The sequence below is a fragment of the Numida meleagris genome, chromosome 20, assembly GCF_002078875.1.
Source record: "Numida meleagris isolate 19003 breed g44 Domestic line chromosome 20, NumMel1.0, whole genome shotgun sequence".
Taxonomy (NCBI): Eukaryota; Metazoa; Chordata; class Aves; order Galliformes; family Numididae; genus Numida; species Numida meleagris.
The window spans coordinates 2,492,930-2,507,012 of NC_034428.1; the positions used below are offsets into that span (position 1 = coordinate 2,492,930).

Consider the following 14,083-nt stretch of genomic DNA (forward strand, 5'->3'; position numbering starts at 1 on the left):
ACTTGTCCTTTGTGCGAGCGCTGCAGCCAGCAGGGACTGCAGGAGCTCCCTCCCTGCTGCACGCAGACAGAAGGCAGCGAGCTCGCAGTGAGGCACAGGGGTAGATAACAAGGGGACCAGGGAACTGCACTGTGCAAGACGTGCTGCTCACACTATCTGCTCTATCCTGCTACTGAACACGGTTTTGCCAGTGGTGGCTCAGGTTGGATATTATGAAAGATTTCTTCTCTGAAAGAAGTGGTGAGGCACTGGCACAGGAGGTGATGGGGTCACCATCCCTGGAGGCGTTCAAAAACCGTGGAGATATGGCACTGAGGGGACATGGTCAGTGGGCATGGTGGGGGTGGGTTGGGCTTGGACTTGATTGTAGAGGTCTTTTCCATGATTGTATGATAATAATAGACTATAAGGGCCAGTGGACTCAATATCAGCTGAGTTGGTTGTGAGTTGATTCCTCTCTTGGAGAAAAAAGGGACCAGTGAGAGAGATGGTGCTGTCCATGTGCTGCACCTGAATCACGCACTCGGACTCAAGACTATGAAGGCAGCTCCTTCCAGCCATGTTTAACCCAAGCAGCAATTGAACTGCAGTGCTTTGCACCCAGCTTGCCTCAGATGTATGCAGAGCTTCCAGTTATCCTGGCTACCTCCCTTTGGTGCTCCCCCAGCCATGCAGAGAACCAGGTGTTTTGAAGAGGATGAATGGAAGTGTGGCAGAGCAAAGGCTGAGCATTGGCATGCACAAGATTGATGGAAATGCGATGAGAAAGGCTGGTTTGATTAGAAAATGTTATGCAACAGAGCTTGAAAGCTGTGCTGGCTGCTAATTTTTCAATGAGCCTGGCCAACGTGTGGTACTTGGGGTGGAGGGTTTGTTTGGAGAGCAAATAGAGAAGAAGCAAAGGAGAAGCAGATGGCAGCGGTGCTCTCTAGCCAGGCCATCAACCACGGAGCCACTACAGCCTCAGGTGCAACTTAATCCCAAATTAACACTGTATGGCTCCGGGCTTCCCACTGCTGTGCGTGTAATTGAGGGAGGGCAGAGTCCTTTGTCTGGCAGGGCTGGGTAGTGCTCGTGTAATAGCGACCACACTTAGCTGACAGCAACAGGATTTAGGGGGCTGGGGAGATTTCCTGCATGTTCCTCCTGGCTCCTGCTGGGCTTCGCTCCCCTTCACTCCTCCCCAAACCATCCCTCTCCCCAGGTCTAGGTTGACTCTCCTAGCGGGAGTCCAGTTTGAGACTGGGACCATCTCACCCAGAGGAAGCATCTCACCCAGACTCTCCTCCCTCCCCAGCCCACGCTCCAGCTGAGGTGGGATGCTGAGTTGATACGTAACGACACTGCTCAGTTTCAGTGCTCTGTAGCCCTCACATCTCCCGCGTGTCCTGTGTACCCTGCTCATTATCCTCAGGAACCTTTGGCTCGTAGCTTTCTCGCAACTGGTTCCAGGCTGTTTCCACAAAGCCGGGCGAATCACGCTGGCATTCGGAGCTGGAAGCGGTGGCAGTTGCAGGACCTGGTTGTCAGGGATATTGTCACCATGGAGCTGTTGCCATGGTGCTGCCTGCTCACGCTGACGGAGAGATGCAAAGTGTGCTTAATTTTTTGAAGAAAGGCGGAAGAACAGTAAAGACTGGAGGGCACGGGAGGTTTTGGATGGGTATTCAAAGAGGCTAATAATAACTTGGCTTTAGAGCCTGGCTAGCTCTGCTGCCTGTCTGTGTCAGGTTCCTTGTTTTCCTTTTTTATTTGCATCTTACAGTAACAGCCAACAAAAGGAGGTGAGACTAATGTACTTGCAGGGTTACCCACAGTGGAATTTCACCATGCAATGAATGCAGCACTTTCCCCTCTTGCAAAAAAAATATATATATATATCAATCCAAAGAGTGCCACTAGTAATAAGTGCTTGGCTTTTACCTCATCTCAGTTTCAACCTCTGAAAATAAAACATCTCGCAGAAGACAAAGATGTGGAGGGGAATGTAAAATCCCATCTCCCCCTGCAGGCCCCTTTCCTTGGAGGCACACCCGCTGCTTGTTTGAAATTCTAGAGAACTCTGTGCTCCTCTGGAAGGAGGTTTGGCAGCTGCCGCTGACCTTGTCAGGCTGCTGATGGTTCTGGAAGGAGTCGAATGAGAAGCAGTTTGTGTCTGTGCCAGCCATCCTCGTCTAGTTCGGGCAGGGCTCGTCGCAGCAAGGCAAGAACTGGTTTCACTCCATCTCAAATAGTACCCGGTCAGATTTAATAAATAATAACAACCGTGATTTGCACACCTCCAGCTCCTGGCTCTGAACGTTTTGGCACTGCTGTGCAATGAATCCTCCAAACACTGCTGCGAAGGAGGGAAAGGTTCATTTCTCAGTGTTTTTAATCGTGATAATGGGACATGGAGTCACAGGTAAGCGTTCTCCCATCGATGCTGTGGCCACTGGGGATGGCACTGAGGAGTTCCTGTTTCCAGTCCTGACCCCTGGAAAGCTCACACTGAACATCACCGCAGTGGCACAGAGTGGAGGGCCCACAGCAGCCTAACTTGGAACTGTGTGAGCTATTTTCTCAACGCTGAGAGTCCTTTTAGTATCGCACACACATGCATGCAGCTATTCCTGGTGCAAGGTGGGTTCTTAGGAATCACTGAGCCATTCTTGCCCACTCAGCACACCGAGCAGATCCAGTGCAGGGTATAAAAGCCCCGCTTTGCATTTGGGCTGCAGTTCCGTGGTGTGACTCATCCCAGTAGCAGAGGTTTGGAGCTGAAGGAGCCTGCGTGCACCCAAGCAGCAGGAGCTGGCCTGCAGGCCGGCTCTGCTCGAGGTCAGCTTCTCTCCGGCGGGGAGAGCTGAATGCACAGCAGTGCTGCAGGCTTGTAAGGGGGGTGACACCCTCAGCACGTGCCCCAGTCGCAAGTCAGCCTGAGCTGGAGCTGGCACCAGAGGGAGGGAGGCTCTGGGGGAGCATCCCTGCTCCTGCTGAGCTGAGGGGTTCACACCACGTGTCCTGCTGGCATCACGCAAGCAGGCTCGGTCCCCTGCGTGCACTGTGTTTCTGGACTTCATTGCTGAGAAGATTTCAGTCTTTTTTTTTCCTTTGTGCCTCAGTTTCTCTGCTAGAAAAGTGAGGAAAAATGAGAGAAAAGAAGGGGACGTAATGACGTCAGCTTTGCGAGAAGCTTTGAGAGCTGCAAGTGGAAGTGTTGCTATTATAGCAGCTAATAATTTGGAATTATATTTTATCATTTTTGGAGCTCTTCTTCACATAGTTGCCAGAGGTAACCAAGAGCGTTTAAGTCACTTTATTACTTTATAATGCTCTGTTTGGTGTTGGATTTCTGTTGCACTTGTCTTCCTTAAAGCACACGCGTGTTTGTGTCAAAGGTAACAAAAGACACCAAGAAAACCATGCCCACCATTCCCCAAAGAGAAAAAAAAAAATGTGAAAAATGCACCCGGGCCTCTTTGAGAAACATATGTTGATCACTTCATGCCTAAGCTCGTTACTAACACGATATCATCTAATCACGAAGTTTATTCATCGAATACACAGCTGATCATGGCTGGTAGTCAGCTTATCACCTGGGGATCCCCCTGAGGTTTCCAAGCATGAATTAATCACGGGCTGCTCACGGTATCACTGTGAACCACGTGCTTATCAGTTTAGCAATGGGGAAGTCAAGAGATGCCTTCCGTGGCAGCTAGTAACCACGGATGCTCCAGTCTCTGTCTCGTTTGTAAGCCTATTACTCAGCAGCCAGGAGCAAACGGTGACTAATGGTAATCAATTTCAAAAGGTGGTTTGCTTGTGGCAGCTTTGCTCAGGATGTCATTTCCCCTCCATCTTTGTCCCTGACTCTGCCCTGACTACATCTGAGCGTGGTGTTTGGATGTGGTGCTTGGCTTGGGCTGTCTGCTGAGCATGTGCAGAACCAAGCTGCCACAGGGCATAGGCAGATGTGTTCTTGCTGTTATCTGCTAGCAGGATAGGTTTATTACTCCTTTCCACAGGGGATGTAAAAATGCTTCTGGGAAGATTTTTGTCCCACACAAATCATGCTTCTGAATGGCTTCTTTAAAGCAGAAATTAAAATTCCCACTGCAGACCCCTCAGGACTGTGGGGAATTGCTCTGATGAAGGAAACCTGAGCCTCATTGCTCTGGTTGGAAGGGCTCTGCTTTGTGCAGAACAGCTAGCAGATGAGGCTGCGGATTGCTTTCTCTTCCCTCATGATGGAAATAGCCCAAGGCCTGGAAAAGCATTAGCAGGAAGAACACAGCATCAGGAAGCACGAAGGGCACCCAGCCAGGAGATGACAGCATGGCTTTTAGCTGCCCAGAAATTGGGACGTTGCTTTTTTGGGGGGTATGGGTGAAAGGATTCAATTCCCTCTGTTAGAATCCCTTGGTTTCCTAGCCAGATGCCTCCAGCTGTGAGCGTTGAGGATGGGAGCCCTAAGTGCTGAGCATCCCCGTGTACACACTGCAGCTGCAGTGCCTCTCACCGTGCTGCTTTCTCTTGCTCCCGTGGTCCTTTGGGATGGAGCAGTGAAGGAGGATGCTGAGGTGGCATTACTCATCCCCATGGAGTTATTCCAGGTTGTCAGCTTGCTTGTATAACTGGAAAGCCTTTTATCTGTGACACACTGCTGGAAGTGGGAGAATTTGAGTTAGGAAATGATGTTGGCAGAGAATTGAGCCCACTGCCTGTGTTCTGCAGTGAGCAGTTGTACTGGAACCTGTTGTTTGTCTTGGGAAAGTGTGATCAGTGGACTCTGGCACTGTATCTGTAAGTAGGGTAAATACATTCTGAACCCCAGAAGTCCAGGGGTGAACTTAGGCATAATTGTAACCTTGAAGGATGGGAAATGGGATGTTCAAGAACCTGGAGCTGTGGCTTTGCCCAGGCTTTCTCCTTCCCTGGAGCACTGTGCTGGGCTTGCCCAGAAAGATCTCAGCTACCACTCCTTTAGCTCCTTACCAGCTTGTATCATAATGACCACATAGCACAGATCATAACAAAGTTTTCTGGCATTGATGCACTTGCTCCTGGAGAGGGATTGGGGTGAGTTTGTGTGCAAGCACTTACATGGCTTACTAAGGAGCAAAGGGCAGAGCTGTACAAAGAAGAGTCCCTGGCCAAGGAGACCAGGCATAAAGGAAAAGACACTGCAGGGTAGGGATTAGGCACTTGGCTGAGGGCTGAAGTCCTTTTGTTCTGCACTTACAACGTATCTGGGTTGACTGCATGGCTGCACTGCACCGAACCACATTTCTGCCTCACGGTGCATCCCTCCAAGGTCTTCATTCGCTGGAAGGGATGGCTGAATGTTCACCCTGGCTTCCTGTGATGTATCTGGAGTTCTGCCAGAGTCCTGAAACTGAAAAGGTCCCTGAGACACCGTCCTTGAAATCAAACGCATGGGACCCTTTATATCAAGTCTGTGCAGCAAATGTAAAGCTCAGGTTTCACGCTGCCCCTGCCGTGGCCAATTGTATTCATACCTTAGTGGATTCCAGACCCAAAATGTCTTCCTCCTCCACACAGAGTCCAAATATATCAACTCCTTTTCTTAGGGCATGATAAAAATGGGGAGTAAATTATAGATGCTCTCTCCACCTTCTGGCAGGAAACACACTGCTAGACTGCCTTGCTATATTAGCTTCTAGCTGATGTCGGCAGATTAAGCAACGGCTGCTGTTGCTTTCCTGGAAAGAAAAGCAACCCCAGAAATACTGTCTCTCTCTCTCTCTCTCTCTCTCTTTTTTAGCTGGTTATTATGTCCAGCTATAAGAAGCAAGAAGAAACCAAGTGGAAAAATTGAATCTGGCAGTAAGAGGGCGATGCATGAAGGCACACGACTTCCAAACCCAGAGAACAAAAATAGCTGAAAGAGAAAAAACGGCCTGAAAGAAGCTCTTTAATTATTCCATTTCTTTCAAAAGCTTTGCCCCTGGCACAGCCAGGCTGCCATTCCTATAGGGCAACCATATGTGCTGCAATAAAGCTCGAGCACTGCTGCATTATTAGAGGGAAAGAAGCTTCTTTTTTGGCTGTGTTTTCAAAGAGCTGGTAGCAGATTGATTGCGGCCAGAGCCCTGAGCATGATGAGGGCACAAGGGAGGCTGCACTTGCATAATGAATCACCAGGGCTTCGTCTGCAGTCCTACTGATGGAGGGTGGTGAGCTCAGATTGCTGCCTGGGTTCTGGAGAGCTGCTCAGGGAGGAGCTGGGATGGTTTGTGGGAGCAGGCAGAAGCCCAGTGGGTCTTCAGAAGGTCCTTAGCAGGAGCTAAGCCACTCTTATCATCAGCAAAGCAGCTTCACATTGCAGGAGCCCTTGAGTCAGGCCAGAGCTTGGACAGTGAGAGCCATGCTGTGGGCTGGAGATGGATCTGCTTTAGTGATTTTCCATAATGTCATTGCGTGTCCTTCTTCACCGAGCGTCTCTGGTGAGACAGAGGCTTTTGTAGAAAGCAAAGGCTGGTGTAACAGTGTCATCCCAAGGTAGAGCTTGTTCATAAAAAGTGCAAAAGCACCTCACTGCAGTTTTGAGGAGCTGCTATTGAAAAGGGCCATGCCAAACCCTCAGTTTCTTGCTGTCTCACCTCTCTGTCCTGGTTCTCAGCAGCTTCCCCTGAGGTACAGGAGAAGGCCTGGGGTCAGGTCCACTCCTGGGCAGCCATGCTGTGTTACTGCACCTTTGGAGGCGCTGTGTGGGGGGTCAGGGAGTTTAGATTTAGACCCCCCATCCTTGTGACCTTCTGGGCTTTCTTCTTAATGTATTCTCATTTGTCTTGGAAGCACATCTCTTAGTGAAGACAGTCACTGTCTTCATCATTCACTTACTGATTGAAAACACCAAGAGGATTAGAGGCATAGAGTTCCTACGTGCTCAGGTGGTTCCTGCAGGACTTTTGCCATTCCCTTTGGTTTGTGAACGTCCTTCCCTTTTGCTGTGATAGGAATATTGATTCCTGTGGCTCTAAATCACATCTCTCCCCTACTGTTCTTTCACCTGGCAAATGTTCAGTGCTGGATTTTTCTTTAAAGCCCGAGTGTAATATTTCAGGAGCCGACATTTTAAACGATGAACCCACAGACGTAAGAACCTGTTTGCAGTGGAATTCAGCCTGTATATCCTCGGTACATTGGGATGGTGTGAGGCTTACCCCATTTCCAGGTGTGTGGTTAAAGAATGAGCCCATGCAAGCAGAGGCACGGGATAGTAGCGAGCAGCTCTGCAGGAGGAGGCTGTTGAGTTTGCAGTGTGTGTGCTGCTGGATGCTGGCCTCGAAGAAGGTCATTCCACACCACATGGCTCGGCCTGGGAATGCCTCTTGCAAATGGCTGATGTCATGTTGATATTTTATTTCGTGAGGGAGGCCTGGTGACCTTTGCAGCTGGATCCCACTAGCCTCTTACCGTCGCGTCTGTCCGCTGACGTGGAGAGAAAACAGATCCAGTAATTGCGGAGCAGATTTATCTGTATTCATCCAAAGGGCCACGTGCGTGGGGGAGAATTAAGGTTTTCAATGACAGAAGGACCGAGATGTGTTTCTGCTTGAGTGGTGGTTCCTAAGGCTCAGAGGACATTACTCACTGTGTGGCTGCTCTTCAGGCACAATTACAGCTGAGGAAATCAGTTTTGGTGGTGGGGAAGCATGCAGTTTGTGAGTGGATGGCTGAAGTGTCTGCACCACTCAGTATGTGCTACCCATTAGCAATGCCTGCGGAGTCAGAACAAGGCCACTGCGTGAGTTTGCTCTGTGTGACTGTCACAATGCATCCAAATGCCTCCATGACACTGAGAGAAGATAGCATAATCTCCATCCCTTTTGTCAGCCCTATGGAATTCATTCCTGACCAGGTGGCATTCCTCCCCCTAAAGGTAAGACCTGAGCTTATGTAGGCAGAAGCGTGAATCCTTCCTTCCCGTCCCCCAACAGCACGTATACTTTAGTCCCTCTGATCTTTACTTTTCCGGGACTCCTCAATCATCATAAGCAACCAATTCATGATGACTTTGCTGTTCTCATTTCAGGGCAACCATTGATGAAGTGGAAACAGATGTGGTGGAGATAGAGGCAAAGCTTGACAAGGTAAGATGGAGCAGCTTCGCGCGTTGGTTTGAAGAGGGACTGATGGCTTCCTGCTGAGGAAAATGGCCTACCAGCCTCCTCTAAAAAGAAGACCCATTGCAAGCTGTCAGTCAGATGATGTATAATAATGCACTGGGCTTGTCTCTGGGACCATGTCTCCCTCTACTGACAGGCACCTGTCAGGGCTCCTTTGCAATATCCAAAATTGATGGGACAAGAGGTCCTGACCTGGGCTCCTAACGCTGCATGGTGGCCTTCTTGTCTGCTCCTGGATCTCAGGGGACTGCCTTCCTGCTGTGGTGAGGTATTGCAGTGCCGTCCTTTTCCCCTCTCTACCATCTCAACTCTGAAGTGAGGAGCTCTCACACGGCCCTGCTGGATGGTGCAGGGAGCTGGGCAAGGGGTGTCCATTGCCTCTGAGGCTTTGTGAAGGATGGAGGGACAGCACTGTGGGAGTGCTGAGGTGGCTTGGGGCTGAGTCAGAGGCTTGGTGCTCGAAGGCGCCTCCTCCACCCCCACCCCTCCTGAAGTCTGAGACATCAGCCAAGTTGTTTCTCAATGAGTACAGAGAAGTGAAGAGGAGGAGCCAGAAGAGCTGTTGGCAAAGCTAGCACGGAAGAGAAACCCTACGTCTGATGGAAAAATGGCTTTGCTGAAGTCAGCTCTAGGCAAACCTGTGCCCTACAAAACCTATTTAGTGTTCAGGCTGCTAGGCATGGACATCTGCACAAGCTAACTAGTCTCACCGGTGAAAGCTGCAGAGGGATTGAGGTTGTCTGTTCTCCTCTGTGGACAAGCCTGAGGCGCTGAAGCTGAAGCGTGGGGCACAGCTTGCTCTGATTGAAGCAGTGCTACTGTCAGTGCTCCTAAAGTTAGACAGCTTGGTGTGCCAAGGAACAAGCCTGGGGCGAGCAGGGAAGGCTGCAAGTCCAAGAGCTGCGCAGGGCTCTCAGCTTTGGGTTGTTCAGTGCTCTGTTGCAAAGTGATCTGAGCTCCTTTGGGTGAGGACTGCAGTAAAGCAACAGACGTATGCAATCTTGTTCTTCTACTGGCAGCAGTTACGGTGATATCCTGGTAGCACTAAGAGTGACCTCAGGTTTTCCTCCAGCTGCTGCAGACACGCTTCCTACCAATGGTGTCTGAGCTCTCCGATGTCTCAGGAGTTTTGCAAGAACTAGGAAATGTGATTTCAAAGTGTGCTTGTGCTGAATGGAGACAGCCTTGGCCACAAATGTTTGCACAGAGGTATGCTAGAAACCGCCACGTTGCAGAATAGGCCGAGTTCCCTTTCTAGAGGATCTGTCCAACCCCTAGTGTCCATCTGGGCTCCAGATGTGACAGGAGCTGCATCTATTTGCTCTCCTTCTCTGGGCTTGGATGGGATAGCACAACTCTGCTGGCTCCCACTGCTGCTCTGCTAGATTGTGTGGACAGGGGAGGAGGTGAGTGTGAAAGAGTGAGGACTGTATATACAGCGTATACACAGATATATGTGTGACTGCATTTATATTTATGTACTGCTGTATGCTTACAATACTGCAGATGGAGGCAAGCAGGACTGTTCTGTAATGCATGTGTACAGAACATGGCTCAGCACAGAGCCTGTGGCTGCACAGACAGAGCACAGATCAGTGCACGCTGCTTTGGGGAGCTCTGACAGCAAGCCAGACTTGAGAGCTCCCCGTTCCCAGCCTGCAGGTGAGGCTGGCAGATGGGTAGATTCGTAAAGCCATTTGTTGTTAGTAAGATCAATATCCCTAAAAAGCTCCTGGATTTTGAGAATGGAAAACCTCGGTTTTAAGCATTGCTCATTGTCAGCAGCAAAAGTTTTTTTCACTCAGTTAAAAAGCCTAAAACAGTGATTATTCAAAAAAAAAAAAATAAAATAAAATAAAAAATGCTCTGAGATCATCCATTAATGTTGCAGATCTCTTGGGTCTTTGGTTTATGGATTTGTCTTGTTTCACTCGACCTTTTCACAAGGAGCTTTGGGTGAAAGGAGACATACTAAGAGCCAGGATGCTGCCATCTTTACAGCCAATTCCAGGCACGTGAAGGCAGTTTGCTGGGGCTGGGAAGTCTGGGAATGTTCCCAGCAGCTGTTCAGATATCAGAAGTTAATAAGGGCTCTCTGGAGACGTATGCCCATGCTGCAGCAAACCTGTTCCCAAGTTAGGAAGCTGCAAGATCCAGGAAGCTCCACTGGAGTCCCAACAGGGATGGTGATGGGGATGGCGTGTTTTAACATGCACGTGAGGAACGTGCAGACCTGATGCCTGATTGTCTGATGAACAGTGGAAACTCACAGGAGAAGGTGGGCTGCCCTGGTTCACCTGTCCCCGGGGCTGAGCCCGCAGTTATTGATCCCAAGGGATGAAATGCTGACAGCATGACGTGCTCTGAGAAGTGAGATGTGCATCCCTCGATCTGCCCAGTGCAGCCGTGGTTGCTCATTTAGCATCCTGTCCTTGAAGGTCTTGTGCTGTGATGGTGATGCACATTAAGACCAGCCCGGTTGCATTTCAGTTCAATGTGATCAGCTGCCCATCTTCTCTCTCCTTGTGCAGCTGGTGAAGCTATGCAGTGGGATGATTGAAGCAGGCAAAGCCTACATCACCACAAACAAGCACTTTGTCAGCGGAGTCAGGGACTTGTCACAACAGTGCAAGAAAGATGAAATGATTTCGGTAAGTCATCCTGCAAGGTGGATAAGGGCTGGGGAGTGGTAGGCTTCCTGATGCTGTGTGTGGACTGTAATGTCCAAGTCCTTTTTTACTTCTTAAACATCTACTTAGTATGAGATTTTCTATTTGGAGGAATATAGACACTGTCTGATAATGCAGTGCTGAAAGATCACAGTGAGATTCATCGTTTGCAGGGAGAACTGCACTTTTAAGAAGCCCCAGTGCTGGCAAGGTTATTGCAATCTAGGTCAGTGAGCATCAGTTGTTTAGGAAGCACGGGTAAGCAGCCTTCAGAAGAAACAGCTGGCATGGTGATTCCAGCACTAACCTGGAAAGGATGGGGAGCCTGTGACTTCCATGCCAGACGTTTGTTGAACATCTTCTTGTCAAGTGATGGAGTGGCCCTTCAGTGACTTAACAAGAGTCCCTCTTAGACCATTGAACCCCTGGGGATGAAGGGCAGCTGCTTCTGTTCACTGCTAGTTTTCTTTACCTTTCTTTTTCAGGAGTGCCTCGACAAATTTGGGGACAGTCTGCAGGAAATGATCAACTATCACATGGTAAGTCCCAAACATCCAGCCCCAGCATCTGTAAGCCTTACAGAAGAGGAAGGTGCTTCATCCATGGTGGCTGCATGCCAGAACCACAATTTTTAAGTCTGTAACTCGGTTGGAGTTTAAAGCACAAATGCTTTCAAGTGAAGGAAGCTTCGGGGTGTCAGCCCTGGCTTGACCCACTTTTGTACCACGATGGCCCTGTTGCAGTGCATTAGGCGTGATGCTTGCGTTTGGGATGCAAGTTAACCATGTGCAGCTGGAGAAGGAGCTGCATCAAATCTGTGTAATTATTTCAGGAGGCAGGTGGGAGGACGGTCCTCTAGAGAAAAGTGACAGGGAAAAGAGGTGCAGCTCTCCTAGAACCAATATCTCCAGTATTCGGGAACAAACAGCGGTATTGGTGGTGGGGAGAGATTGAATCAACCCGTGTAAGCATCAGCCAAAAGGTGTGTTCGTGTCCATGCAGAGAAAGTCAAACCCTGGTTCTCTGATGCTGCTGAATTTCCCTCTGACAATGTGTCCTTTCTGCCAAGGAGGACATGAGGCCCCAGGAGTTGTTCCTCCGTTCCCAGGGATCACATCACAGCTGCACTGCTGGCTGCTGGCTGTAGGCTTCCCACGCCAGCTGTGCAGCTTCCCCTGGATCCCTGCTCAGTGCCAAAAGTGGCACTTCTGGGATTGCTCCTGCCTCAGCCAACTAATAAGCAGGAGGACCCTTCCCAGGGCTGCCAAATTCCCAGCTGAGGTGGTGTAACTCTTCCCATGCACCCCACCCTGGTCCACGGGGCTGAGTTCCCTCTCAAAGTGACCCATGGGCTATCACCAGCTGCACGCAGAAGGGAAAACGTGCTGAAATCCTCCCTACCTCTGGCCTTTGGAGAGCATCCTTCTCCCCTGGCTGTGCAGCAGTGTCAGTCCCTCTCCAGGAAATGGCTTTGGAGTGACTGCTGCATCTTCCGCCCTCTTGGACGACGGCTGTTCAATTAGTGGAGTTATTTTTAGTGCCTTCTACCATCTCCTTTGTGTGTGTGCTTGCGTGTGTGTGGATGTGTATCTTGGCTCATCCACGTCTGAGGAGCTCAGCTATGAAGCAGTTGTCAGTGCTTAATCTAGGCTTTTGGCCAGGACAGTATGTACAACTGGAACAAGTTAAAAAGAAGGGAAAATGTCCCAAAAAAATGGGTTGAAAAAGCATGTTCTATAACTTCATTGCTAGTGCACTCGGCCAGGAGATATCCAGCTTCTAGTTCAGCAAAATCCAAGAGTAAAACTCCAGCAGATGAACACACTGAGATCCGGAGGGTTTCCACCTTTGTCTTAAGGTGCCAAGAGGAACAATCATCACAGCATCCTTTGGGAGACAGATGACAGAAGAGTGAGTTTAGCTCAGAGGAGCCGAGTCCGCGTTCCGTGCCTTTTTGTGCTCTTAGCCACCTGCATTGGGCTAACGCTTTCCTCCTTGCCAAAGCGTGCACAGAAGTTAGAAAGCTCAGCAGCCCAGCACCCTGCAGCACTCGTGGGGGAGCAGTTTCCAGCCTCCTCCGTGGGATGTTTGTGCAGTGGGTGGCAGACAGGGATGCCAGACCCTTGCAGCAACTTTCCTGCGCAGCTCGCCAACGGGAACCATTCATTTCCTTTCTCATGAGTTTGAGTGGCATGAGCTGGAATTTTGCTGGAGGGCCCTGGGAGCCCTCCTCCTCACTACATACCACACTGCAGTCAATAAATTTTGACTGTGTCTTGCCAAGCTCTTCTGCACTGGGAAAGCTCCTTGCTTGTCTACAGACAGATGCTTGCCATCAGCTCCAGAACCTGTTGATTTGTTTGCTCACCTCCTTCCTTCCTCCTTCTCAACCTCCCCAAAGCACAAAACAAGTTGAAAGGCATTAGCAAGCTGCCAGGCTGCACATGAGAAAACAACTTTTCTCTATTTTCATGCAATGTATTATGAATGTAATTAAGTATAACAAGGTATCCCTGTAGGTAAAGCAGCACACAGTTGCCTACCAGCTCCAGAACCATAGCTTATAATTATTTGCCATTGGACATACACTGTGAGGAAAGGCAGTGTTGCTTGGAATTACAGCAGTGCAGAAACTCTTCATTTTGTTTTCACCCCATTGCCAAATAAAACTGGTAAACCATAGACTTGAATTGGATCTTTTTGCTCCCAAAACTTCAGGTTAGGTTGGAGTTCCCTGCAGTGCTGCTGGCTGCTGTTCTTTCCATTGCGTGGAGAGGCGAAATCAGTTGGGAAATGGGATGGCATTGGAGTGTTTATTATTAATTATTATGACATGGAGTGAGGTGCAGGGAGCTGTGAGCTGGAGAGAAGGGAAGATTTCCTATTCACATGCTTGGGATGAAAGCACTTGGGGTCAGGAAGGAACCCTGCAGCTCTCTCTGGGTATTGCTTTGTCTTCCTCTTGGGGGCACATTTCCTTCCTGAGGGTCACCTGGATATTTACACTGGAAAAATTCCTTGCTATTTCAGGAACTCGGGTCTCCAGTGATGCCACTGGTTTCTTCTCTTTTTTTGGGGAGCCCTTTGTACTCAAGGCAGCCCTCTGTGGCCTGCGGAAAAGTGAGGGGATGTTCTCTGGATTCTTTTGGACTAGCTTGGCCCAGGGAATTCCTAACAGCAACCCAGACCCAGGGGAAAGGCTTGAGTCACCAGAACCAGTGAGAAAGATTTAGTGAAGGAATCAGTGCCAAGAGCAAACATGTGGCTAACTGTGCTTAC

At 49.6% G+C, this 14,083-nt stretch overlaps 1 protein-coding gene across 1 annotated transcript in view; it reads left to right on the top strand.

Annotated features, from left to right (window-relative positions):
* Positions 7,088 to 14,083, top strand: part of ACAP3 (ArfGAP with coiled-coil, ankyrin repeat and PH domains 3) — a 40,488-nt gene continuing 33,492 nt past the window's right edge. Inside the window, exons 1-4 of the mRNA XM_021374652.1 lie at positions 7,088 to 7,101; positions 8,042 to 8,099; positions 10,667 to 10,786; positions 11,290 to 11,343. Of these exons, the coding sequence (XP_021230327.1) occupies positions 7,088 to 7,101; positions 8,042 to 8,099; positions 10,667 to 10,786; positions 11,290 to 11,343 (246 nt within the window). The remainder of the gene's footprint in view (positions 7,102 to 8,041; positions 8,100 to 10,666; positions 10,787 to 11,289; positions 11,344 to 14,083) is intronic.